General features: G+C 40.6%; 1 protein-coding gene across 1 annotated transcript in view; it reads right to left on the minus strand.

Moving 5' to 3' along the window:
• CPLANE1 (ciliogenesis and planar polarity effector complex subunit 1) overlaps positions 1–27,992 on the minus strand; it is a gene marked incomplete at both ends in the record, with an annotated part of 63,083 nt that overhangs the window by 25,888 nt on the left and 9,203 nt on the right. The window contains 20 exons of the mRNA XM_082013756.1: positions 16–84; positions 1,591–1,673; positions 2,523–2,605; positions 4,730–4,863; positions 5,495–5,658; positions 6,847–7,780; positions 8,245–8,551; positions 8,917–9,025; positions 9,186–9,347; positions 10,553–10,662; positions 11,074–11,212; positions 12,295–12,459; positions 12,758–12,975; positions 17,637–17,770; positions 18,011–18,239; positions 21,153–21,326; positions 22,021–22,185; positions 23,035–23,115; positions 24,774–24,958; positions 26,367–27,127. Coding sequence (XP_081869882.1) covers positions 16–84; positions 1,591–1,673; positions 2,523–2,605; positions 4,730–4,863; positions 5,495–5,658; positions 6,847–7,780; positions 8,245–8,551; positions 8,917–9,025; positions 9,186–9,347; positions 10,553–10,662; positions 11,074–11,212; positions 12,295–12,459; positions 12,758–12,975; positions 17,637–17,770; positions 18,011–18,239; positions 21,153–21,326; positions 22,021–22,185; positions 23,035–23,115; positions 24,774–24,958; positions 26,367–27,127 — 4,406 coding nt within the window. The remainder of the gene's footprint in view (positions 1–15; positions 85–1,590; positions 1,674–2,522; positions 2,606–4,729; positions 4,864–5,494; positions 5,659–6,846; positions 7,781–8,244; positions 8,552–8,916; positions 9,026–9,185; positions 9,348–10,552; positions 10,663–11,073; positions 11,213–12,294; positions 12,460–12,757; positions 12,976–17,636; positions 17,771–18,010; positions 18,240–21,152; positions 21,327–22,020; positions 22,186–23,034; positions 23,116–24,773; positions 24,959–26,366; positions 27,128–27,992) is intronic.

Raw genomic sequence — 27,992 nt, forward strand, 5'->3', positions numbered from 1 at the left:
ATCGGTTTATCTTACCTGAGAACTTCTGCATCTTCTTCTAAAGAGAATGAGTGAGAAATGGTGCTAGTAACAACCTCAGTCATGCTAATAAAGATCAATCAAAAAAAAGAGTATTGTAAATACTACAATAATTTGTTAAGCTCTTTGTTTTCATTTTATATAATTTATATACATATATGTGTGTCTCTGTGTGTGTTGTGTATGGGTATTAAGCCTCCTGAAAAAGTACTTTAATCAGTATGAGATAAAATACCTGACAGCCACTGATCATAGCTATACTGATCTCCATTGCTTCCATTACTGCATTACACTGCAATCTGAGCTGGTAAATATTGACATTCATGCTTTATCTCCCTAGCAATCAGTGACTCAAACAAAGGCACTGAAAAGGTTCTGGCTACTCAACACAAACAGCAGGCAAAGAAGAGGTTGATCTGAGTTGACAAAAGAAGAGAAAATCCAATTTAAGCAATACTGTTAATTTCATTGCGATCTTCATTCCTAAAAAAAAAAAGCAAGCCATACAAAATCCTTAAGGGGCATCTTATGTGCAGTTACTTTTGTTTCTTTCAAAACAAAAATATATCTGTTTAAAATAGAAGAGGATTCTAAGCGTTTCTAAAATTAAGACATTTTAAAGTTTTTCACAAACATTAGATACACACAGGAATGCTTATCTGTATGCCACCACAATTAATAGGATTTTCTAGATATTAGACATTCACTGTGTATCAGAGGAAAAGGTTTCATTAGTACAAATTTGGTGGACTCAGGAAGAAAGCTAGTTGAACTAATAGAACTAGGGTGATATTTTTCTGTCATTACAACCAATGAAAAAAACCCAAAAGACCAAGATTCCTCATGATAAACCTAATGAAGCCTGAGTTTACAGAACATAGCGTTTCTTCCCCTGAAAAATTCCAAAGAAATCAAACTGAGCAGTGATCTATTCAAACAGATGATGTGACAATCAGGTTTATGGACAGTTTCAATAATTTTATATACACAGTATTACAAATTTATAGGTACTTCAACACTTAAAATTTTAAAAAGATTATAATGATTTCTCAACTTGTGTAAAATACCTCCTTCCCTCTTTCAGGAGCTAACTAGCTTATTGCCCATACCGATTTTTGTCTAACCTTCAGCTTCCTAGACACCAATCGCTCTTCCTTCTACGTTGTGTAACAAATTAAGTGTTGAAATTTCTAGAAAAATAGATCTCCACCTCTGCTGAGCCTGAAAATGCTGCTCCTATTTCAAGTCTGGAGAAGAAATTGTGTATCCGAAAGCCTTCCCAGTTCTTCTCTATCTTTTTCCCAGATATAAAATACACCTTCCCACAAACCATGCCTCTTTTGTTTGATCATTACTAAAATGACCACTCACTCACCCAGCACTGTGTATACGTGAAATGCCTGCACATGTGAAATAGAAGATGACTGAAATTTTGCTTCAAACGATGAGTTTGTTGCTATAACCAACAACAAGAACCCACTGAGACTTCACAGGATACCATAATGAACAAAACTACCTTAAATTTTAAGCAAAGTTAAAAGAGGAATTAAAACAACAACAAAAGACTCTCACGCATTCTCTTCAGCCTTTCCTTCCTTCTTTTTTCCCACCTTTTGGTCTTCCTGGGGACTATCTACATCTGAAATGTAGACCTGCTGGAAGATAAAAAGATGCACCTGGACCTGTACATTTTTACAACCCCCTTCTGCTTCAACCAAGTATTACTTTATTAGCCTAAGGCAAACATACTTTCGATTAATCAGCCACTTGAAAAAAATCTGACTGAAAAATAATCAAAATTACATACTTAGCAGAGGACGGCTACAGATCAGAAATAAGCAGATACTCTAATGAGTCATCTGAGCATCTTTCTTCTTAAGTCATTATTATGAGTTTTTGTTTTCAAATTCATATCCATATAGTACCCTGGAAATACACTCTGCTAATCTCACATCCCTTGGGTAAAGCGGAAAATGAGGAAACAACCCTACTGCACACAAACTACCTACAGAGTAAGAAATTGAAACAGAAGCTGGATTTTACACATGCCGCACATTCGCTACTGTAAACTGCATTGTAGAATTGAAGACCACAAGACATTTATTGTTTCGAATCCCATTAACAGCACTGAATCTAGAGTACTACAGGCAAGTAAACTGATGGCACTGCAGTTCACATTTCAGCATTATAGCCCTTAGCCAATTTCAAAGAAAGGAGACTTATGACCCAAGATGATGCATGAAGAAACAAGGCTCGTTTACAGATCCTTTACAGCTGTCAGACTCAGGAGCAAAATCAACGTCTTCATATATTTAACTTAACAAAAAGCAAGCATGCAGACAAGTGGTAGGGTCTTTACTTAATCACCCTCTGACAACTTCACATGCAGCACACATTTTTACAGGAAAAAGTTGTTCATACAGCTTTCTAGTGTAACAAAATACATGGGTGATGAAAAGAGTATTCATAATAATTTGATGCCTCTATGCCAGATGGTAACTTGCCTTCCCTCTTTGATGTTCTACAGGTTTGATCTCGACAGAGCTTTTGGAGCTCTTTGGATTTCCATATGGCTCCTCAAAGAACTCTACAAAATAAACACAATTACTCTAAATCAGAAAACTACATGACATACAGCACTGTTACATGGTTCTGTCAAGCTAGTTCCCTAGCAAGGAGAAAGGGATTAGGAGGTGCCTTCGCAAACTGAGTATCTGTGTTATTACTAGAGATGATGCATACACCTAAAGGAAAAAAAAAGCTTATTTTCATCGTAGGAATATGATGAATGTAACCTACGCATATTCAGTTCTGACAATTTTGAAATCATATTTTACACAATTGCATGAATGTATTTGCAATAAAAGTAAAGAAGAGAATGAAACACGTTAATATACATATCCTGTCTCTGTAGCAACAAGAAGTTATAGAAGTGGAAAACTGATCACGAAGCCTTGAGAAAGAAATTGTATCAAATTTAGTTATAAGATAGAACAGATACAACAATAATTTCACTACAACAATGAAAACGTATTTATATTGTTGGACCCAGAGAGTCCTGAGGCAACTGGCTGATGCAGTTGCCAAGCGACTCTCCATGACATTTGAAAGGTCCTGGCAGTCAGGTGAAGTCCCTGGGGATGGGAAAAAGGGAAACATTGCACCCATTTTTAAAAAAGGTAGCAAGGAGGATCCTGGGAACTACCAACCTGTCAGCCTCCCCTCTGTGCCTGGGAAGATCATGGAACAGATCCTCACGGAACCTATGCTAAGGCACATGGAGGAAACGGAGGTGATTCCAGACAGCCAGCACGGCTTCACCAAGGGCAAGTCCTGCCTGACCAACATGGTAACCCTCTATGATGCAATGACCACATTAGTGGACATGGGAAGAGCTACTGATGTCATGTATCTGGACTTCTGTAAGGCCTTTGACACGGTCCCCAACAATATCCTTCTCTCTAAATTGGAGAGATATGGATTTGATGGGTGGACTGTTGGGTGGATGAGGAATTGTTTGGATGGTCGCATCCAGAGGGTAGTGGTCAATGGCTCAATGTCCAGTGGTCAATGTCTCAACTGTCATAATGGTCAATGGCTCAATGTCCAGATGGAGAACAGTGACAAGTGGTGTCCCTCAGGGGTCTGTAGTGGGACCAGGACTGTTCACCGTATCTTCCTCAGTGACACACACAGTGGGATCAAGTGCACCTCAGCAAGTCTGTAGATGACACCACACTGAGTGGTGCAGTGGACATGCCTGAGGGCTGGGAGGTCATCCAGAGGGACCTGGACACACTTCAGCAACAGGCCTGCGTGAACCTCATGAGGTTCCACAAGGCCAAATGCAGGGTCCTGCACCTGGGTAGGGGCAACCCCTGGTATCAGTACAGGCTGGGGGATGAAGGGATTGAGAGCAGCCCTGCTCAGAAGGACTTGAGGGTACTGGTGGATGACAAGCTGAATATGAGTCGGCAATGTGCGCTCGCAGCCCAGAAGGCCAACTGTGCCCTGGGCTGCATCCAAAGCAGCGTGGTCAGCAGGTCAAGGGGGGGATTCTGCCCCTCTACTCTGCTCTGCTGAGACCCCACCTGGAGTCCTGTGTCCAGCTCTGGAGCCCTCAGCACAGGAAAGACATAGACCTGTTGCAGTGGGTCCAGAGGAGGGTCACAAAAATCATCAGAGGGGTTCTCTCCTATGAAGGAAGGCTGAGAGAGTTGGGGTTGTTGAGCCTGGAGAAGACAAGGCTCCAGGGAGACCTTACTGCAGCGTTCCAGTACTTAAAGGAAGCTTAGCAGAAAGGTGGGGACAGACTTTTTAGCAGGGTCTGCAGTGACAGGTAATGGTTTTGAACTAAGAGAGCGTAGATTTATGCTAGATCTAAGGAAGAAATGTTTCACAATCATTGTGAAATGGGTGATGAAGCACCGGCACAGCTTGCCAAGAGAGGTGATAGATGCCCCATCCCTGGAAACATTCCAGGTCAGGTTGGATGGGGCTCTCAACAACTTGATCGAGTTGAAGATGTCCCTACTGATTGCAGGAGGGTTGGACTAGGTGACCTTTAATGGTCCCTTCCAACCCAAACTATTCTATGATTCTATGATTTTTTTGGTTAAATAAATGGGAGGGACATACAATCCTATTCAGGCAAAACTCGTACTGTTTTATATGCCAGACCATAGGAAAAGGATGTATCATAAAAACAAACCTCTTTCTGATGTTACATCTAACACCTCCTGAGCAAACAGTCCCACTTCATTAAGATCTTCAGTCATGTGAGATACAGAGTAATTCTCGTGATTAATTTCCTTCTTATCAAAATATCTTGCCTTTGTCAACATTCTGCTAATTGGAATTACAGAAAGCAAGTATCAATATGATATAAGCATCTGACTTAGTTTAAGCATGCTGTTCCTCTCAGATTGCAGGCTAATGCGTAACTGTAAAATAAATACTGCTATCATATAATCAATGTTCATATAAATTTTCTCTCTCAATTTCACTTAAACCAAGATTATTATTATTTTTTGGTAAAGCTCTGGTATTTTAGTGACACTAATGGCAGTCTTTCAGATGGGTTGTTTTCAGAAAAATGTAACCAACACATACTACCAAAAATGGAAGGCACAAATTGCCTCATGACTTCAAAATCACCTGGTTAAGATTACATTTGTCTCCCTCACAGAACCTCCTTAATAATAAAAAAAAAAATTTCTTCTCAGAGAAGAGATATAGTAATGTCTCAGAATACAAATACCAAAGATCTTTTGTTTCTTTAGTGCAGCAGCAGATGAAGAGAAATGTCACAAAGGACTTCAGGCTAAGAAATCTCCATCTTCAGAACTGTGTAAGACATTAACAAGTAAAATATTTAGTGCCTTTTCCATCTATTTTTCAGACATGCACACATATGAACATAGCCGAGGAATTATGACCAAAGAGAGTTCTTAGGTTAAAAAACCCAAAAAATTACCCCAAACCAGTTTCACAACGATCATCATAGGCTTGTAAACTCTGGACATCAAAAGAAGGACTGGCCAGTATGGAAAAGTCTTCATCCATACTATGTTCTTTCTCTGTCCTAGACTGGGCTTCTGACAGAGATGCAGATTCTTTCAGATATTGATTATCCAGACTCTGTTAATAATAATAATGATAATGGTAATGAAAATTCACTAAAAGATACCTGCTACATGAAAAAAATCAAACAAATAACTACTCCTTGTAGTATGTTTATGCTTCATTTCATATCCTTTTCTCTATTCTAGAGCTGAGAAATTCTGGATTTACAGTTGCCTGTGAAACCAGAGTTTCACCCCTTTACAGCACTAAGTGAAGCAACGGCCTTCTGAATTACCCAAAGGAAACTTAAAACAAGAGAGCGTCAACTCTCAAAGATTCTATGTGACAATTAAATATACACTACGCAAAGATATACAATAAGATTTGGCCTTCATCACGGGCAACATAAATCTCTAGACTTACCACTGAAGACAGCATGAGAGGCAAAAAGCCATATATAATCATGCAGTTAGATGTATGCACAGAATTTTCGCAGTAAATTTTAAGTAAAATACAGATGGCACTTGTGAGACAACAGAAAATACAAACCAAAACCAAGACAAAAATCTGTTTTGATCTGGGAGAAAGACTTCTCAGAAGAACCCCACAACCCTCTCCCCTCAAAGCCTTTCATGTAGACTTAATTAAAGCAGTTAAGGCATCCAGTTGTCCCTAGATATAAAATAAAGCAATACTCATCAGGTTCTTCTGTCAAATCTCTTCTATTAGCCCATACTCTCCAACTCTGGGTAACAGTGCTGGACAGAAATTAAAAATTCACTTTTCACCAATCTTTAACTAGTTTAAGTACTCCCGGCAGACTGCATCTGCACTGTCCTCAAAGACAAAGGAATCTAAATTCAAGTCTCCCCAGAGAAACTACTTCTTTCTTCTTTGTCTTGTATTTCCATACTCCAGCTCCAATACTAGGTTTCTTCAAGCATGGTGTCTAAAACTAGACACAGCAGCCAAACTTGTGGGAATTTGCTCAGTTAATGTGATACCTACATAAATGAGCTAAGATTTTAAGCAGGACTTTAAAAGAGAACTTTAATCTCAAAACCAAAGTCTTCCTATGGACAGAATTCCAGTATTCCTGGCATGTTTCTCTTTCCCTAGCAACCCTTAAAGGAAAGGCTATTAATCAATATTCCCGGCTTTACTGAGAACAGAACTACAACCTAAAAGATGGGTGTGATTTTCTTCACTGGCATAACTAACTCACACATTTCAATAGCTCACTTACCCCATCCTCTGTCTTACCTTACATTTTATGCTCTTTGCTCGAGGTCTGTCTCTCTGTAACTGTTCTAACAGCCACAAAGAAGTAAGGACAGCAGCTGCTGATGTTTTCACATGCATCACTGGCAGAATCTCTTCTGAGGAATCTTGTTTATTGGAACCACAGAGCACTCTTTTATCAGACCATCTGATCATCCACTCCAGCAACCTCGCGATACTGCTCAACTTACCCATCAATTCTATAGCTCGTTCCTCTCCTGGTACAGTATCAACTGTATCAACAGTTTTGTAAATGTATTTAGAAGCTGCCTGAGTTTGCAGGCTTGAGGAAGTATGGTTAGGAAAAGCCTGCCTTGCTGGTGCAACAGCAACTCCTTGATTGTCACTCTGAGCTCTGTAAATTGACTTGTGTTTTAAACCAAATAATCCTTCATTAGGTCCTTGTGTTAGGTTACGCACAGAAGGTTCTGTTGTCTGTACAACAGACTGTACAATGGTTGGATTTTCCAAAACATTCTGGTTGTCCTTATAGACAGACACTGTTTCAGGATCACAAGGTGCCAGGGTGACAGTATAGCAAGACCCTGCTCTGAACACGCTTTGGCTTCTCGTTTTGCCTTGCCGACGTTTTAGTGTTGTATGAACATCAAAAAAGAGAGAGTTTAATTCATGCTCTCGAAGAAGTCCAGAAAAGCTAGTAAGAAATGGAATTCCAAGGTCACTGTACGTTACCAGGTCTCTCTCAAGAACATAACTCAAAAAGAGTTCTAAAAAAATAACATATTCATCATCATCGCGTTCAAATTCCCATGCACCAACTACAGGCAAACTACATTGGTCATGAATGTCTTTTCTGTATTCTTTGTCTTTACGTTTTGTTTTCCAGTGAGGAGCTTTTATCCTGTGTGTGGCATTTTTGCTACCTATTTCTCCCTGTCTCTGAGGTTCATTATCCCTGTAAGACAACAAACAGAAGTACCGTTGACACCAAAATCCATTTGAAGAATTATATGAAAAAAATAAGTTAATGCAACATTAGTTCCTTTTATTCCTCTGTCAAAATCAGGAAACTAATAAAGCCCAATTTACATTAATACAATGCTACGGTGCCAGATTAACCAAATGCAAAAGTCACAGTTTTTACATAGGCAGCAACTCAGCAGTATCATATGTGAACGTGGTCATAGTCACTGCTCATAATAAATAATTCACCCTTCAGTAACATACTAGTCACATAGTAACCAACATAACATTAGCAGTTCTAACGTTTGGTAAATTGGTAATTCTTCATTTGATAAAATTACCCAAAGTCACACTTACACTCTTTGGTGAAAAGATTACTTAAACAGTAAGAGACAACTTCTTTTTTTCTTTTTTCTATTTCAACAGAAAGTTTTCTGCTGCAATTTTCTTTCATACCTTTGGAGTGAAGGTGTTTGAGCTCTTGTTTCTTCAGTAAACAAAGCATCAGAAAGCGTATCTGCTGTGTCAGCATCACTATATACCTGAGGATTCCCAAGATCAGTAAGTGTGCTTCTGCTTAGATTAGTGCCTAGTGAGGATCTGTCATAACAGTGTTCCTCACCACCTGCTGCTCCCTCTTCTGCTGGCTCCCAAATGTTAATTTCTATGGGGCCTATGTTCCTTACTACACGTCTCAAGGCCTTCATTCTCACTCTTGCAGTAGCCTGTATAACAACAGACATCATTTCTTCACTTTCATGACCTACCAAAAGAAAGAAAATCAAGAGATTTTACATGCAAACTTATCAGTTCTCAATTATTATCTTAAACTGAGACACAAATGAGTTTGGAATCACCATAAATTACAGCCATTTAGAAACACAGACAGAAACTGTGAAGAAAAGTGAGGAAACACCCTCAACTTGGAAGTCATGATATTCTCTTACCGGTGGAGAGGTATCAGAGAAAATACAGGATTTGTCACAAAACTCTCTTAAAGTTGTCTCACTGAAAACTATAATAATTATTTTACATGGGGTATGAAAGAAGGTATTGTCGCAAGTTAATTAATAAGCAGGGTAGAAAAGAAAGTTCGTTCAGTATTTCCTGAGGAAGGATGCACATCACCTTTAACTATACTGTGTCTGAGTCGCTGCTGAAGTCCATGATACTTATCTCTTAGTGGAACTCTTATATCTTCAGCATTAGGAAATGCTTTTACAAAGATCTCTGCCACCTGCACAAAACAAAATATCTTTTCAAGCAACTAACATACAAATAAGGTACAATTTCCAACAGGACTTACACCACTAGGAAGCCTAACCAGTAGCTTTTACAAGGAGAAGAAACATTTGTGGTAATGTCTATGGCTTTTGCTCTAGCCTTGAATGTCTTACCTTTTTCACTGGTGGCAATTCTCCAAGCAGACTCAAAATTACATCTTGAACCAATTCTTCAATATTCATGAACCTGCAGAAAGGAAGCATTCGACAAGCCCACTCCACTGCATTCAGACAATGCTCAACTGTGGAGGCATCATATTCATTCTTCTGCAGATCCTAAAAAAAACCCACCTTGCTACAGAAACATTAATTGATATGAACATTGTATTTCAGCTAAATTATTCATACATTGCAAATTGTAATGATTTTTCCCTAGCCAACGAAAAGAAACATCTCTAACTTAACTGCCAAATAGAGAAGTATACAATGCTAGGAGACAGATCAAGGGTGTTAATAGACCATAATTTCTATTAAAAAAAAACAAAACCAAAAACAAATAAAAAGAGAGCTTTTTTTTAAACCAGTTTAGGAAATAATTCCATTAACACTCTGAAGACACTGTTTACACTCGTTTTGAGTAAAACTTGAGGATTTGGCTAAACTAGCCATAACTGAGTAAATATACTGAATTATCAGGCAAAGGAAATAATTTTACTGTGGCTTAAGGTAGTCATAAATTCTTTCTTGGGAGCAAGATATTTAAGCCAGCCAAGAGGCTTTTAAGATGGATCAGTTTCTTCTGAAACAGTCAGTGGTCTCCTTCTCATTTGTCACTGTCACACAATGCACAGAAAAACCAGAATATTTTACCATTTGAAACTGAGCCATCCTGTTTATTTGAAGCTTGATTTTTTCTGGTGAAGAGAAACTTTGGATTTGTTTTAAAAAGGAAGAAACTCTGGCTAAGGACAGCTGCATTGCTAGACTAGACAGGACAAAAATCAACACCCGTACTCTCACAGAATATATGACCAACACCATGGTTGTAGTAGTTTCTTTTTCTTCCTTGACCTCTGACATCAATTGATGAGGGTATAAGTAGAGAAAACATGATTAAATTTTAGTATTTTTCATTACTCTTTTTGAAAACCATGTCTATTTAATGCACCAAAAAACACTTTTCGTGCGTTTAATAGACATTGTTTAGGAAAAACCCCAAAATAACTTAATCTAATGGAAAAAAAAGAAGCAAATACTTAGGTAGACAAAAAGTGTAGAAACTATTGCTCTTCTGGTAGTATCTCTTCCATTATCTGTGTTTAATACCAAGCAAAAGCCCAAGAGAAATGCTATCAGAAAGATGTAGTTCACATGGTCAGCACTATTCTGTAGGACCAAATACTGCACATTATAGCACTATGCTTATTTTGCCCTATTAAGCAAATAAAAGTTCTCACAGAAACAGACAGCAGACCTTTAGCATTCTTCTTACAGCTTCATGCAACTAAAATCTATCTCTACTATACCAGTCATATAATTACCTTATGATTGTTACTATTTTGCCTTGCAGTTTGGTACCGCCTACAGTTATCAGATAATCTCTCACGAACATGAAACATCCAACACAATGCGCATAGCTCTCTGAACCAACCTACGACACAAACATGCAATATGGTGAGATTCTACTTAAATAAATGAAATAAAACAGCCTTGGATTTTTAGCTAGAAGAAAGGAATTAACCTTATCTTCACAGCTGTTAAAGAAAAAAAAGGTACTCGTTCCTGAGTTTTCAATAGCGCTCTGCAGCTAGAGCTCTTTAGTCCCACTTAGTGTTCCTGTGCTTTCTCATCTGTCTGATCTATAACACATACAACAACCCAGAACAGCAATGTTCAGGTTAGGAGTTTTCGTAACTAACATAAAAGCTGGAAAGGGAACGTGTTTCTGCACACATTGCAGTATAATTATTTCAAACTCTTCTTAGAGTTTCTTTGCACGTGTGGATTCTCACTTGTGTTCTTTTTCCCAGTTCCCAATTATTCTATTTTATTGCATACGGACCTAAAATTTTACACGTAATATCATCAAACTGATGGTCTCCAGAAGATGAAGATCTATAGAAAACAGTGCTGAAATTGGAGTAACGAAGCAAAGTCTCCGGGAGTGGACTCAGCAAAGGAAGAGATCCTTTCATTCGAATCTACAGGTAATAAAGAAAGAAATAAATAGTCAAAACAGAACTACGAAACAGCTAAAGTTTTGTTTGTACCACTACAAAATGTACAGCCTCTCAGTTAGTAGCAGAATACTGCCAAAATCAGTGAAATGCCTTTAAGCTTACTTTCCATTTTCTTCAAATCAGCAGTCTGAAAATTGATTTAAAGGAATATTTTTAGCATGAGCTATGGCACAAAAAAATGCTTTTTTTTTTGCATGGTACTCATGACTACCATGAAATACAAGAGCAACAGAGTACAAGAAGAACGAAGATCACAATTAAGAAACCACTTTAATCCAACACAGTCCAGGCTGCTGTCAACCGAGGCAGACTAATTTTCCCTCCTCCTTCAGCTGGTACTTCTGATCACCAATCCCTGCCAGCATTAAGCATGTGATCACGCAATGAGCAAACAGAAGGAAGTATCTGCCAGTCAGACCAGCTCTTGATCTGGATCACTGCATGAATGCTGGTGTGGGGGGCTTGAGGGAAGACAGTCACAGACCCTGCCTTCTGTAGGAATTCAACCTTCTTTAAGTGGCTGTGTGACTATCACCTAAGAAAAGCCTGAGTTTACACAAAGTTTTTTCACCAATATATTCCAAGATTGGTTCTGCGCAAACAAAATGCACATGAGCAGAACAAGACCTTGCGAGCCCTGTGCCCTGTGCACTAAGATGACCACTTTACCCAAAGCGAGCATCATGTTCTCTGTTATGTATTCAGCCCTAAATGATCCAGAACACACTTCCAATTAACTGCTATAACTCCCAATTAAAATCAGCTTGTTCCTTTCCAATGGAGAAACCAATGAGTTTGTACATTCCCAAGTGGGTACAGAAAGACATGTAGAAGGAGACACTTCATGAAGTAGATGCCCTCTATCTTTAAGTTCTGGTTTCCTAAAACAACTTAACATGGAGTGTACAACTAGAAGATGACATGTAAAAAAACATGACACCAAAGTCCGGATGAGACTCAATGCTTCTGCAATGCAATTGCAAGCTTGCCAGTAATATTTACGATTGATAATCAAGTTACAAAACAACAGGTTAGATGCTCACTTTTTGCATAACTTTTCTTGCCCACTTCAGTTGTGCAATATACCACTGCGCTGCAGGGCAGGAACAACGAGCAGCCCGGAAAAGCAAGATAATTCGCTGAAGAACTCCTGACACTTTCTGGCGACTTTCTCTCTCAATTTTTAAAAGAATGTCATCGCAGTCTTCCTGAAAAAAGGAAATTCCAAGACAAAAACAAGCCCCCAGATCAGAAAGGACGTATACAATAAGGAACCTGACCTAAACGTTTCTGCTCCTAAGAATATTTCCCTTCTTCTTTAGAGCATAGAACCTTTACAGAAAGAAATCCAGAGGCATACATATTTTCTCATCACTGTGGTGCTACTTAAGTAAATGAATGGACATGGAAAAAACAGAGAAAAATAAGCTGAAAGGAACCAGAATAAAGATCATAATTATTTCATAAATACAAAGACCCCCAAAAAATTCTATCATGCATGCCTACTTCACTGAGAGAAGCTGGCTGAGGACAGTATAATGGTGGTGCTGGAAGATAGAGCCCATCCGGAACTAAACCATGCAGTTTCCTGCTAAGATTCTTGGCAGAATCCATCAAAAGCTGAAAAGTCTCTGAGAGAATATCAGCATTGGCCATAACAGCTGCTTTTACTAGTTCCTGTATTGAGCTCTGAAGAACATCTGCATCTTCCTCTTCAATGGGATCTGTAAATATGAAGCACAGAAACTGGTAAGTTAATTGACTCAATCAATACATGGCCTTCCTTCTGAGATTAGGAGGCTACGTTCTCAGAATGTGCATTCTTCTATTACAATGTATACATCACATCTCCTTGCTTTAGATTAAGATCTCTCACATTTGAAAATACCATTCAATTATTAATCTTAGCTTTTGCCATGTTAAGGGGGAAGCTATTGCCTTTCTAGATAGAGAACTGAACATTTCAGCCATGCATATACTTGGCATAAAATTCTGGCAAATCACTCTCACCAGGCAGGCATAAACTAGGTATACTACTACTAATGATTATAACAACTTTTTCCAGTGAGCATACTCATGAGGGAAAAGGAAATTTATTCATTTATCCCTTTTACATATTATTACCTTTTTTCCTCATCTCTTAGAAGTAGCAGGACTTTTAACACACATCGTTAATGGGTATCTGAAATTTACGTAATACTACACACTTGGTGAGGTGTCCTTCAGGGGTCTGTAGTGGGACCAAGGCTGTTCACCATATCCTCATCAATGACATAGACAGTGGGATTGAGTGCATGCTCAGCAAGTTTGCAGATGACAGCAAACTGAGCAGTGCAGTGGACAGACCTGAGGGCCAGAAGGCCATCCAGAAGGACCTGGATGCCATCAGAGGGACCTGGACCAGCTCAAGGAATGGGCCCATGTGAACCTCATGAGGTTCCACACAGGCAAATGCAGGGTCCTGCACCTGCATTGAGGCAACTCCTGGTATCAGTACAGGCTGGGGAACGAAGGGATTGAGAGCAGCCCTGCCCACAAGAATTTGGGGGTACTGGTGGATGGAAATCTGCACGAGCCGACAACGTGCACTTGCAGCCCAGAAGTCCAACCATATTCTGGGCTGCATCCAAAGCAGCACAGCCAGCTGGTCGAGGGAGGGAATTCTGCCCCTCTGCTCCACTCTGCTGAGACTCCACCTGGAGTCCTGCATCCAGCTCTAGAGCCCTCAGCACAGGAAGGACATGGACCTCTTGGAGCAGGTCCAGAGAAGGGACACAAAAAATAGTCAGAGGGATGAAACACCTCTCCTGTGAGGACAAGCTGAGAGAGTTGGGGTTGTTCAGTCTGGAGAAGAGAATGTTCCAGGGAGACCTTGTTGCAGCTTTCCAGTACTTAAAGGAGGACTACAAAAAAAGATGGGGACAGACTTTTTAGTAGGGCCTGTAGCAACAGGACAAGGGGTAATGGTTTTAAACTTAAAGAGGGCAGATTTCGACTCGGTCTAAGGAAGAAATTTTTCACAATGAGGCACAGGCCTCTGGCACAGGTTGCCCAGAGAGGTGGTAGATGCCCCATCCCTGGAATGGGGTCAGGTTGGACAGGGATCCGAGCAACCTGATCTAATGAAGATGTCCCTGCTGACTGTAGCGGGGTTGGACCAGATGACCTTTAAAGTTCCCTTCTAACCCAAACTATTCTACGGTTCTATACTGCTCTACTTCCATTTCTGCTCCTCTTACTTGCCTGGAAACACGTGCTGCCAAATCTTTCCACTACCTATAATACTTAGAGATAGTGACACACAGTACGTTTATGTCTGTGTCTCTGTTTGAAATGAAATCCTTGGAAAAGAGTGCAAAGGAAGAATCTCCACAGTGGTTGGGATATAGCTCAGATAAATATTAATTAACCTCCACCTGGTGACAGAACTTGAAATGGGGTTTCCAAACACAGAAAAAGAAAGAAAGGAATAGAGATTGTGCCAGTGAAGTTTCTGTAAAACACGTTAATCTCACTAATTTCAGCAGCAAAGTTTTAAGTAAGGTTATGTGACAAAAAGCTCATGTACACACATGAAAAGGAACACAGAGACAATAATAGCAGGTTAGGGAAACACGACTACTAGTTAGACCCATCTACTCACAGTAGAAAAGACAACCCATGAAAGGCTCATCTCCACAAGCCCACAGACGCACAACAGCAAATTACATACTCAGAGAAATGGACACCCTGTCCAGGCTCTTCCCAGGAGAGCCATCAGCCCCAGTGTGCAGGCATGAAAGCCATCAAGATGAGCCAATGGGAGTGGCTCTCTTCAATACCTTTTGGCTGGAGAGGGGCTACTCTCAAGAAGGACAGGACATACTACAGGATGCAGGGGAACAGCTTTTTGGGATGCCACAAGGCTCATTATGAGAACTTTAGGAAAGAAACCAAAGGTATGGCATGGAGTTGTGGCAGCCTCACCTCTGTTGGGCCCTGTCAGCACACATCTATTTTCCAGGGTCAGGGACTCTCTGGTCTGTGTGTCTGTGCATAGGACTGCACAGTGCCAGCAACTGGAGTGGGACCATGGCTCACTGTGCCCATGTATCCATCGTGCCAGCAACTGGAGCAAGTGAGGCTGTGTGAGTGAATGTGTGAGTGCCAGCAAGTGTCGAGTCAGACTAACCGACGAGCAAGTGAGGCACCCCGGGAGTAGGGCTGTGTGCATCTGGCTCTTGCAAGAGTGAGACCTCAGGAGTCAGCAATGACTGGAAGGACAGTGAAGACCTGGCCAGCTGCGGGAGAGACGACTGGGAGACCTGCTTGCGTGTCCGCATGTCTCCAAGGGCAAGACAAAGAGATCTGGTTCCTGGAGGGACCAAGGGAGTTGTGACCACCTGCCAGAAAGAGAGTGTGCACATGGTGTGTGTGTCTCTAAGGATGAGGCACCTGGAAAGACTGAGGACCCCAGACCAGCCAGCTGCAGGATGGACTGTATATTCAAGGCTAGCTACTGGGGGTGCGTAGACAGTGCGTGCATACGAGGAAGAGGGTATCTGTGAGTGGGTCTGTACCAGAAAACGGAGTGGGGCTGTTAGGGGCTCATATAGGCAGATGCCAGAACCCTGGGAGATTCAGCCACTTGGTCTAAGCCCAGCTACTGGAGAGATCCACGTTACACATATAGGTACATACATGCAGACCTTCCTCCTGACCAGCAAGAGGGAAAGGGGAAGGGAGTGTTGGTGCTGTTTGTGCAAGTGCTAAGCATGGCTGCAGGCGTTGATCTGTGTGGCCAGCTATATACAGGTGTTGCATATGTGTGTTTGTGTATGTGCCCAGTGGGAATACATTCTCAGCCTTGCTAGCTGTTGGACATGGGGGCATAGAGCTGTCAGGCTATGAGATACCCCCCTCTCCCCCTTTAACAGAAAGGCAAAAATTAAACACTATCATGCAACTCATTTGAAGTGTGATCACAGAATCATTAAGGTTGGAAAAGACCTTTAAGACCGTTAAGTCCAACCATCAACCCAACACCACCATGCCCCCTAAACCATGCCCTGAAGTGCCACATCCACACGTTTTTTGAATTCTTCCAGCGATGGTGACTCCACCACCTCCCTGGGCAGGCTGGTCCAATGCTTGCCCACTCTCTCTGTGTAAAGAAATTTTTCCTAATATCTAATCTGGGCCTCAAGTTGCACCAGGGGATGTTATTTCCTCTTTTTCTATTGCTAGTTACTTGGGAGAAGAGACCAACACCCACCTCACCACAAGCCCCTTTCAGGTAGTTGTAGAGAGCAGTAAGGTCTCCCGTCAGCCTCCTTTTCTCCAGATTGAACAACCCCAGTTCCCTCAGCCGCTCCTCATAAGACTCGTGCTCCAGACCCCTCACCAGCTTCGTTGCCCTTCTCTGGACACGCTCCAGCACCTCAATGACCTTCTTGTAGTGACGGGCCCAAAACTGAACACAGTGTTTGAGGCGAGGCCTCACCAGTGCTGAGTACTGGAGTACAATCACTTCCCTACTCCTGCTGGCCACACTATTTCCTGATACAGGCCAGGATGCTGTTGGCCGCCTTGGCCACCTGGGCACACTGCTGGCTCATGGTCAGCTGGCTGTCAGCCAGCACCCCCAGGTCCTTTTCTGCCAGGCAGCTCTCCAGCCACTCCTCCCCAAGCCTGTAGCGTTGCATGGGGTTGTTGTGACCCAAGTGCAGGACCTGGCACTTGGCCCTATTAAACCTCATACAGTTGACCTCAGCCCATTGATCCAGCCTGTCCAGATCCCTCTGCAGAGCCCTCCTACCCTCCAGCAGATCAACACTCTCGCCCAGCTCAGTGTTGTCTGCAAACTTATTGAGGGAGCAGTCGATCCCCTCATCCGGGTCATCAATAAAGATATTGAACAAGACTGGCCCCAGAACTGTGCCCAGGGGAACACCACTTGTGACCAGCTGGATTTAACTCCATTCACCACAACCCTCTGAGCTCGTCTGCTAGCCATTTTTTTTTACCCAATGATGATACTTTTCGTACTGTTAATAGTCATATTTGCTTCAGGCCATTTTTTTTGTTGTTCTTTTAATTAAGCTTCAGTCTTCTTCCAAACTGAAGTTAGTATCAAATATAGTCAAATAAGGCTTTGGCTGATATGCATGAAGAAGACAAGACTGATAATATGGTCCATTTTCAGAATGGTCAAAACCCAACCCACTATAAAATTCTTATTTTAAAGGTAATGTAATCTAAATTCTAATTTCCAATGTATTTGAATACATTACAACAGTAATGCACACAGTGAAGATGAGGTAGTTGTTTCGTTTTAAGACAGCGTCTAATGCACAACATGCAGTGAAATAATGTGACGAACACAATTATTTATCATTTCACGTACCTGTAAACTGCTTGTATTTAATACATCCTGATGTTTCAGAAGCAACCGGCTGTCCTAACAAAGACTGTAACTTTTCCTGAAAAGTCTGCATTGGTGATAAGCTTAGCGGCAGGTGACACTCTGTGTTTTTCAGTCTGAAAGTATAACAAGAAACTGTCCATTACTAACACAGTAAACCCCATAGATAATCTAATGAAGCTCTGTTAAATGATTCTGTAAGACAAAATAACCAATCTTAACATATTAGGTCTTACATTGACCAGGAGTCTGGGAATATGAAATTTTGAGGCAAAGGATATGCCTTGTTACAATAAACATCATGCAAATAACATTAAGAACAACACACAGTATGCTCATTCCAAGGTCAAATTTACCTTGAGAATTCATCAGAGTTCTGGCAATACAGCTGGTAGGCCACACCAATTGAAACGGACAGTTTCCAGTCGCCAAGTCTGTGTGCTAACCACACAGCCTCTGGAATGAGTCCACCAATAAAGAACAACTCAAGAGCATATTCAGCTGTCCATACAGATGAAAGGTTCTGCTCCCTGACAGCTCTGGTAACCAAACAGTGTTGCAGCGGAATAACACGAGGAGGTAAGTCTGTGACACAAAAAACACATCTGAAAGTTTAAATAAATCTGCACGCTATCAGACAAATAATCTAGAATTTGTACGCTTACATTGCTTCAATTCATTTTGGAGTACAATTGCTCTTTATTAGAGGCACACTATGGGGTTTAGCTGCAGCAGGCAGATGCAGCTCATGCTGTGATATAATAGTGAGGTCAGAGTAGGCAGCTGTTCTGGTTAGTGATGTGGGATATGCAAGCATGTGCAAAACTTGTGGGTCATTCTCACTTTAAAAGATTTAATCACACTGATGAAACATTTGCAAGTATGCTTAGGATATTCCAGAGGCTACACCCGAGAGAAACATTCTGAGAGTTTTCCTAGTACCCACATGGCTTGTAGTCGCTGTGCTGCTTACCGCAGAAGACAGAAAGCTACAAAGCATTTTCAAGACACAGGAGTACATTATTTGAAGACAGTGTGTCAAGACAAAACTCAAGACAAATTTAGCATCTCCTTGTTTCTTGAGGTTTAGATTTGTTTCCCAAGGTTTTACTTCCTGGTTTTCTTGGAGAGGTGCTGATCCACACTAACTCTAAGGAGTTACTTGCTTCTCTCGCAGCTTTTGTCTATTGTTGAGGCAATGACATTATTTAGGGAAATACTCACACTAATGCAGCCTGTGCAACACAATTTGTCCAAGATCATCGCACCATGTACATGGATCTTTGACTAATGCAAATATTAAAATCAAGGTCTTCTTTTGTAGGTTTTGTCTGGAAAGCTGACCAATTAAAACATCCAAAAGACCATGAAGAAATATGCACCATTCAAGTTCAGCTTGGATGGGGCTCTGAGAAACATGATCTAGTTGAAAATGTCCCTTGCTCACTGCAGGCAGGTTGGACTAGATGACCTTTCAAGGTCCTTTCCAACCCAAAGATTCCATGATTCCATGTTGTAGTAGGGAGACATTAAAAATAGTCAATGTATTCAAATACACTGTAGAAAATCTAATCAAAATAAATTAATATTATAGAGAAGTATCTGGCATTGTAATATCAACTTATTACTAGAGTACTCACAATACTTTCAACCAACTCTTCATTCCTGTGGACATTAAATCACTTTGCAAGATTAACTCTGAAACCAAAGATTTCCTAACAAGAGAAATTTTTAGACAGAATCTCTTGCAGGAAAGAGACAAACCACCCACTGGGATAAATACTACTTCTCAGAAAAGATGCTGAAAAGGGACTTAAACTAACACGTACGACTTGGGTTCAACATTGACATTCCCACTTGTTCTGATGATACGGTGTCTGAAGCATTTTGGCTTCCAAGAGCCAAAGGAGCAGCCAGGGAACTACAGGCCTCTCAGCCTGACCTCGGTGCCAGGGAAGGTTCTGGAGATGATCATGAGAGCCATCACGTGGCACATGCAAGACAACCAGGCCCAGTCAGCAGGGGTTTATGAAAGGCATGTCCTGCTTGACCAACCTGATCTCCTTCTATGACAAAGTGACCCACTTAGCGGATGAGGGAAAGGCTGTGAACGTTGTCTACCGGGCCTTTAGTAAAGCCTTTGGCACCATTTCCCACAGCATTCTCCTGGAGAATCTGGCTGCTCATGGCTTGAGCGGGTGTACGGTTTGCTGTATAAAAACTGTCTGGATGGTTGGACCCAAAGAGTCATGGTGAATGGAGTTAAATCCATTTGGCAGTGGTGCTCCACAGGTCTCAGTGTTGGGGCCAGTTCTGTTTCATACCTTTATCAGTGATCTGGACAAGGGGATTGGGTGCACACTCAGTGAGTTTGCAGACAACACCGAGTCAGGTGGCAATGTTCATCTGCTGGAGGGTAGGAAGGCTCTACAGAGGGATCTGGATAGGCTGGATCGATGGGCTAAGGCCAGCTATATGACGTTTAATAAGGCCAAGTGCCAGGTCCTGCACTTCAGTCACAACAACCCCACACAACGCTACGGGCTTTGGGAGGAATGGCTGGAATGCTGCTCAGTGGAAACGGACCTGAGGGTGTCGGTCAACAGCCAGCTGAATACAAGCCAGCAGTGCGCCCAGGTGGCCAAGAAAGCCAACAGCATACTGGTTTGTATCAGAAACGGTGTGGCTAGTGGGACAAGGGAAGTGATTGTCCCCCTGTGCTCAGTACTGGCGAGGGCGTACCTTGAATCCTGTGTTCAGTTTTGGGGCCCTCACTACACAAAAGACATTCAGGTGCTGGAGCATGTCCAAAGAAGGGCAAAAAAGCCGGTGAAGGATCAAGAGGGGTCAAGTCTTACAAGGAGCAGCTGAAGGAACTGGGGTTGTTTAGTCCCTCTCAGGGGAGACTTACTGCTCTCTACAGCTACCTGAAAGGTGGTTGTAGTGAGGTAGGTGTTGGTCTCTTCTCCCAAGCAACAAGCAATAGGACAAGAGGAAACGGCCTCAAGTTGCACCAAGGGAGGATTAGGTGGGATATTAGGAAAAATTTCTTCACCACAAGGGTTGTCAAGCATGAGAACAGGCTGCTCAGGGAAATGCTGGAGTCACCATCTCTTGGAGTACCACAAGTACTTAAAAGAGATGTAGATGTGGCGCTTATGGACACAGTTTAGTGGTGGACTTGGCAGTGTGAGGTTAACGGTTGGACTCAATGATCTTCAAGGTCTTTTCCAACCTGAACAAGTCTGTCCTATAGATGACATAATTCAATAGCGCACATCAAACCATTAGCTTTAAATACCAAAATTACTTTCCATAATCAAGAGATGGAAAACATTAATCCCCCCAAAAAATATCTGGAAAAACTAAGTTATTTTACCCATAAATAGTGCTGAAACGCTAAAACACCAAGTTAAAGCCTAACAGAGAGCATTGATATACATGGAAAAAATGGTAAGAGTCAAGCACAGCAAATTAAACTGTTTTTAGAGAAAATACCTTGTTTGATGTGAAGTGGATGCAGGATGTCAACATTGTGCGGGGGAAAGATATAGAGCAGCTGATTTGTGAAATAAGCGGCCATGAACCGTGCCATGGATCGAATCACAGCCATAGCAGTTTCTGTATGAACATCTCTTACCACCCATAGCTCATGCTGAAAATACTTGGTATCTAAAAAAACAGGTATCAAGTGAAAACATTATGAGGAAAATGATTTTAAATTTGAATGCTAAAATTGTTTTGTTATCAAACATTTTTTTAAAACAAAAACTATGGTATTACGTCATTTCTTGACAAGGTTTCAGGACTTACAAAGCTTACTCTTTTATGCTAATTACACATTAATAGTAATACTAAAAGACGTTCATACTAGGTTCTTAATGACTAGATGGACCTCTAAGGTCTAAAATTAGATCAGCACCGAGTCAAAAAAATTGTTTAAATTTGGAAATTTAGAGTACGTATTCTGAATCAATAGAAAAAGAAGCTAACAAGCATCTGCAAAAAATTCCCACTGTCCATTTAGGTCTGGTGACCAATCTAAAATCCCGTTTTATCATGTTTTATCATTGAAAAAAAAGGTTACATCAATATAAAATCAAATCACATAATTTGCCCCTTGTTTTCCTTAGCCAAAGTCTTCCCTTGAGCAGATTTGAATCTAAGAACACTTCACAGGCCACACTTTTAGCTGAAGGAATACCTGAGGATCAGAAAAAGATCTCTGAAGTCACTAAAAACAGACTTCAGTCCAGTGCAAAGAGAAAAGCACGTTGTCAAGTGTGTGTGTGTACAGAAATCAGATACTAGGTTATTCAAAGAGCATCAACATACCTGATCACAGCTTTATGCAATATAAACATACCAGAAAAATTTTCCACCTGATTCACTGGGAGTTGTGATCGCCTTAGAATCTCTCCTACCAGATGATCACAGAGTCCCTGAGCCTCACACAAGTTATATCGATACAGGTGGCAAAATAATATTGCAAGGTAGTATCTTCTCTGAAGAAAACATGTTCTTCTTCCTCCTGCATTCAAAGAGGAAAAAAGGGCAGAAGTCCAGCTGGAAAAGAAACACTAAACGCAAAACCAGACACAGCAGGTTTGCAGGCACCACTTCCTCTCTCTCCAGAAACATACCTACGTACACATACACTCTGAGAAGAAGTAGAATTCAGGAGCAGCTATGATCCTCCTACAGCCTCTAAGTTACTAGTGACTTAATGCTCACCCACCACAGTTTTACTTCTAGAGTCCTGGCAGTTTTCAAAACACTACAGTGTACCACTGTGAAGACACAAAGACAGGAAAGCTCAAAGGAACCTAGCCTTCACAGAAGGCATGCCTAAACCACAATGAAATGCTTAGACATCCACCAAGCTTCCAATACCCTGAACTCTTCCAGTACCTGGGGTACTCCTCATCATAATCATCAGAAAAATTTTTTCTCATGTCTGGGAAGAGACCCTGCAATATCTGTTTCAGATCAGCTCCTAAACAAACTCCTGCCACAAATTATTTTGTTTTTTTACTCCCCAAACACTGTCTTTTGGTTTTACAGCTACTATAGGAACTGACACTTCTTCATCTGTTTTCCATTGTCTCTTTCTTGCTCAGAAATATACCTAGAGATTTTCTGTACCAAGTACTTCATAATCACAAGAAATCTCTGATAGCAAGTTAGAAAAGCATGTAATTTTTGCAGGGGGAAATTAAACTTTGACCGTCTCTGTTCAAACCCCAGCTTAACTTCAAATACGCATCCTTTGTGTCTCTTGCCCCCTTTTTTTGAAGGACAAACAAAGAGTCACAAAAAACTATATAAAATGATTATACAACCTACCCCCTCCACCCCCAAAAAAGATTTTATCTCTTACCTTTGGCCTTGATTTCACAAAGAGATCTTTTCCAAATGTCCACAGATTCTCTGTACGATCCTAAAAGGAACTTCTCCTCACCTATCAAAGTCAGATATATAACAAATTAAAAGCTCTACATCTCTACATACTTAGTTTTCATGTGCAAACACCCATGCACTTATTTTAGTATTACAGGCTTAGGAAAGGCAGAGTAAAATGTGTGAGTCTCCAGCAATTTTCTATTTGCAGAGCTAGATCTAAGTTTCAAGCAGCTGAGTGAAGATGACACTGAATACCCCTCCCCACCCTTTTTTTTTTCCAATGCTAAATCACTATTAAATGAAAAAGTCAATTCAGGTTATAACCACTCCTAGGTGATTAGAAAAAAAACACAACTTGAAATCAAGATTTTCAGTAATTAAGTTATCTTTTTAGATTACGCAAGGTTATAAATGCCAACTATACTTAGAAACTTCAGTATTCAAAACCCACAATAGTTATTAATGGGGAAAAGCATCTTCTCTTACCTGTTTTCATACTTCCTATGATGTGGAAGATGTTTTTTCATTGTAAAAAGTAGTTGTAAAATTATTTAGCAAGTTGAAGACATACATTCCTTTTCAGCATAAAAGCACTTTCAAACAGTCTATGGACTGTTACACATTTCATCTCTCTAAATGCCACCTCTCCACCTCTATTCCCATTCCAATTTTTAATCCATTGGTCAATTCCTACACACTTTGACAGAAAGGTCAAAACCGTAAAAGAGCACAGCTCCTGGGCAAAGGACAACGCGGGGCGGGGGGCCAGAGGGGAAGACAGCGCTACCACAGAAGAAAAGACAAGGACAAATTTGCCAGTCTGTCCTGCTTACCAGCAGCTAGCCAGTTCAAGTATTGGCTGGCCCATCGGCATACATGTTACTCTAGCTCATCCATAAACTGTGCCATATCTATTTGGCAAACAGCATGTAAATAAAGAACATGGGAATGTGTAAAAGGAAGAGTGGGAAGTAGCAGGTATTGTTAGGATGAGTGAGACAGACATGAAGGACCTCGTGTATTGTACAGAGTGAGGTAGGAAGAGAAGCAAGAAGTATCATCTAAGGGAGAGAGATCAAGAATATGGAGAGGAAACAGAACTGTAGTGGGAGACATAAAGGGGAAGCTGAGTTTATTAGTGTGGAAGGGGAAAGGAAGATAGAGCACAGGACAACCATGTGTAGGAATTAGGCCACAACCATACACTGCTTCCAAAATAAATACGCTAGATTAAGTCCATTACATTAGGTTGCACTATGGTAGATGCTTAGTTAAGGCTGACTGCATTCATGTACATGACATGCTCATGCCCACAGTGATCACACAGAGTGAACAGGATTTCTAAACAGAAACCCCCTAAGAGACACATTGTGATGCCCATCTGCTTCAGGGGAAGTAACACAGGAGAAATGAGATCAGAATTCAGATTCTATGTTCAGCTTCTCTAGGACATGATTCAAAGCATGCTGAAGTCAATACAGTCTTTTTTGTTTAGCTCAACAAGCTCTAAAGATTATAACACAATCTCCAGGTGCACTGGAATATGAAGTATTTAAGACAGAGTTCTGATCAGAATTTTAAGAAAAGTCCCACTATTAGCTTTTTTTAAAAATCTGGTTGTCACTTATTGATGGCCATTAGGTTGGACTTAATTCTCCTAGCATTCAGTTAACCATGCAGCTACCTAACATTTGTAGTTCTTTCCAAAGTACTAACCAGACACAGAATTAATCTTCAAATGTTGTTCTAAAGTCACTCCTGAAGACTGCAGGGTCGCTTGTATATGACTTAAAAGCGATGAGACAACAGACTCCTCTTCTGCATCCTTGTTCACTTTTCTGTTCAGCTGCATCCGATACCAAACCACTTTCTTATACAATAATCGCCACAGTACAATCAACCTGTAGGTCAAGAAGTATAGTACCATGGAAACCATCAAGGGTTAACAGGGTTATTTTCTTACATTTTGCATTATCTGCTGGAATACTAAAGCATATTTGACGTTAACAACTACTTTCTTGACTTCAATGAGGGGAAAACAATGAAACTCGTTTTGCCTTGGCTTTAGTTTTTTGACCAACAAACATTGATTCTTCTGAATTTGCGTAAACTGCACCCAAATGTACCCAAAACAACCCCCTTGCTATCTAAACAAGGGGGAAATGAAGTAACTTAGGTAAAACTCAAGACAGGTATCAATGTCTTTATAAACAATGTAAAAATACAATGGTGGCATAACACAGAAAAGCAAAGACAGCAGAACAAATGACTGCACAGCACCTTTTTAGAGCTGGCAAGTCCCTGCTGCCCAGCACAGTACTATCAGATGTACGAGCTCAGATACGTAATAAGCTTGCCAATACAAGCAAATACACAGCACCAGGGATTTGAACAAGCTTGCACAGAACAGCAACACATCTGCATCTTCTTCTCTAGCACTGCTGCTTCCATTATTAATACGTACAGAGCCAGTCATATGCCCAGGGCTCAGTTCTTGGAGCACAATTAGTCAAATATGTGGATTATCTTCTCAGACACAACTGCAAGTTGCCTATCAAATGTGCAATGAACATAATAGTCTATTTTAAGCTTACTGAAGAAATACATTTTACTGCAGTAAGATTAAATTTGGGAGTTATAACACTTCTTAGGTTCAAAACCTCTGGAAAGGAACAGCTTGCTCGTATGATTAACACATTTTGATTCATTTGACTTCTGCAGCGGAGAAAGACTCCAGTGATAATAACACTTCTTCCCAGTTGGACAGCACGCTTCACTTGAAGCTTCATTCAAGTCTACGTGTACATCTTCAAAGAAGAAATACCTATGAGAGGTTGGTAAGGTTCCACACACTGGCATTTTTCTTATTGTGCCAGGAGACCATATCCATAACCAAGGGCAAACTTTGCTGACTAAACTGACACGGTAGACATATTGCGTCTGAGCAGCCTCTTGGCTCCATACAGTTTGGAACTTCTGCAAGGGAAGGAGTGGAATAGGCAAGAGGCAGTAAAAGCATCTTAAGCTGCAATACCTGGATTGATGCTGCACTACCAGACCTGGTGTGAGCTGTTAACCCACCAATTAGCTCTGAACTGACAGGCAGTAATTAGTTAAGCCACCATAACTGAACCGTGTTCAACTATAGGTTTAAGCCCTAACTGGCATGCTTTAATAGATGATCATGCTTTTTCACAGAGTAGGACACAGAAAAGAATCAAAAGGGTGTTGTAATTAATGTGTAACTGAAAAATGAAATTATTGTTCCAACAAACATATCTTTTTCCCCCACGCAAAGATCATTCATACCTTTTTTCAGTTTTTGCATCATGGTTTACTGCTCCGGGAGGCTCTTTAAGCAGAGGTTTCAGTGAGCTGAAATGCTGAGTACTGCTCTCATCAAGAACTAGGAAAATAGGCACAGTGAGAGAGTCAAGTTCCACAAGACCATTACCATGGGGAGATGGAAAAATATTCTCGTACTGTAGTATGCACAGGCTACTTAGAGTGTGAGAAACCATCTTCAAAAGACAGAAGCATGCCAAAAGGTTCTTGGAGAATAACTGATCTCGTTGCTGTACAAGCATCAGCTTTAAAGTTTGTAAAGTCAGCTTTGCCACGTGGCCAGTCAGACTGGCTCCTGAATGCCAATACAAGACAGTTAAACACTGCTGAAAATATTTTAGGACACAATGCATCCAGTGAGGATTCTTCACAGACTTGCTTAAAGATGCATCCTGGTTTAGCAACGGACATTTCACAAGCTGAAGAATGTTGAAAAAATGGGTAATGCAGTTCGCTGTGGAATTCAGCAAAGTGTCCTTCTCTTCCATATTTTTTGAAAGCCCTATCTGCCATGCAGCAAGGAGGTTTTTCTGAATGGAATGCAGTTCCACTGATAATTTATCTTTCTCTTCAGTACTGTCTTTTGCATGGATTGTATCAAACATTGATGCAAATTCTAAGCGGCCTTGAGCAGCTTTACCAACAAAGGAATGGATTCTTTGGCTACAGAAGCTGGGAGGGCTATTGCGAAAGTGCTTTTCGTCATCTGATTCTTCTTCATAATCCTAAACCAACCAAAAAACCCAACAGTTTAATTCAAGGCCGTTGAGAGAGAGAACACAGTCTGCAAAGAATCACCATTTAGTCAGTCTCACAAATGAAATCTTTATGCTTAATTAACTTGCTTAGTTGCTAGTAAGTTCAATTCACAGCAGTTTCACCTAGATCTCAAACTAAATGTGGCTGTTTGGAATAGTTGTGCAGGCAGAAATGAAACTACCTAACAACAATAACAACAAATTACACCATAAACACAGCAGTAGTTTTTACATCAGAAGGTGAAACCCTGTCCTTTATTAAGCCCAGAGTATAAGGAAGAGCTCTTGCCAGATACCTGTAAGGTGTAAAAGCCAGTCAACAAAAGCTCAGAAACGTCAAAGAACAAATCAAACACTAAAAGCATGAAACAGAGGTGGGAAAAGGCTGCACAGTAACTGTGATCACAGAGCCATTCTTCCAAAAGACATCTACAAATTTTGGAATTAATGAAAGAATCCTTCAAAATTGAAGAGAAGTATCTTGTTTACGAGGATAGCAATATTGTACTACTTCTTAATATGCTTTACAGAATATATTTATATAAATAATTTATACAAATATTTATATATTTATTTATATATATTTAGTAGTGTAAGGTTATATATATTCTACTACAAAGTGAAACTAAAGTTTCAAACTACAATTGACTGGTGCATATGTAGATTAGTACACATTTTTCAAAAAGTTAATGTACGTTTGAAAACAAAAATCAAGTATCAGTTGAGAAAAACAACCATATTCCTTGCACCAATAAAGAAAATGAGAATTTAACCAATATTGAACTGCTTTTTTTTGCTAGTAGGAGCAAATATGCCTTTCTAATTGAAAAAC

Source organism: Phaethon aethereus (assembly GCF_964289735.1).
Source record: "Phaethon aethereus genome assembly, chromosome: Z".
Taxonomy (NCBI): domain Eukaryota; kingdom Metazoa; phylum Chordata; class Aves; order Phaethontiformes; family Phaethontidae; genus Phaethon; species Phaethon aethereus.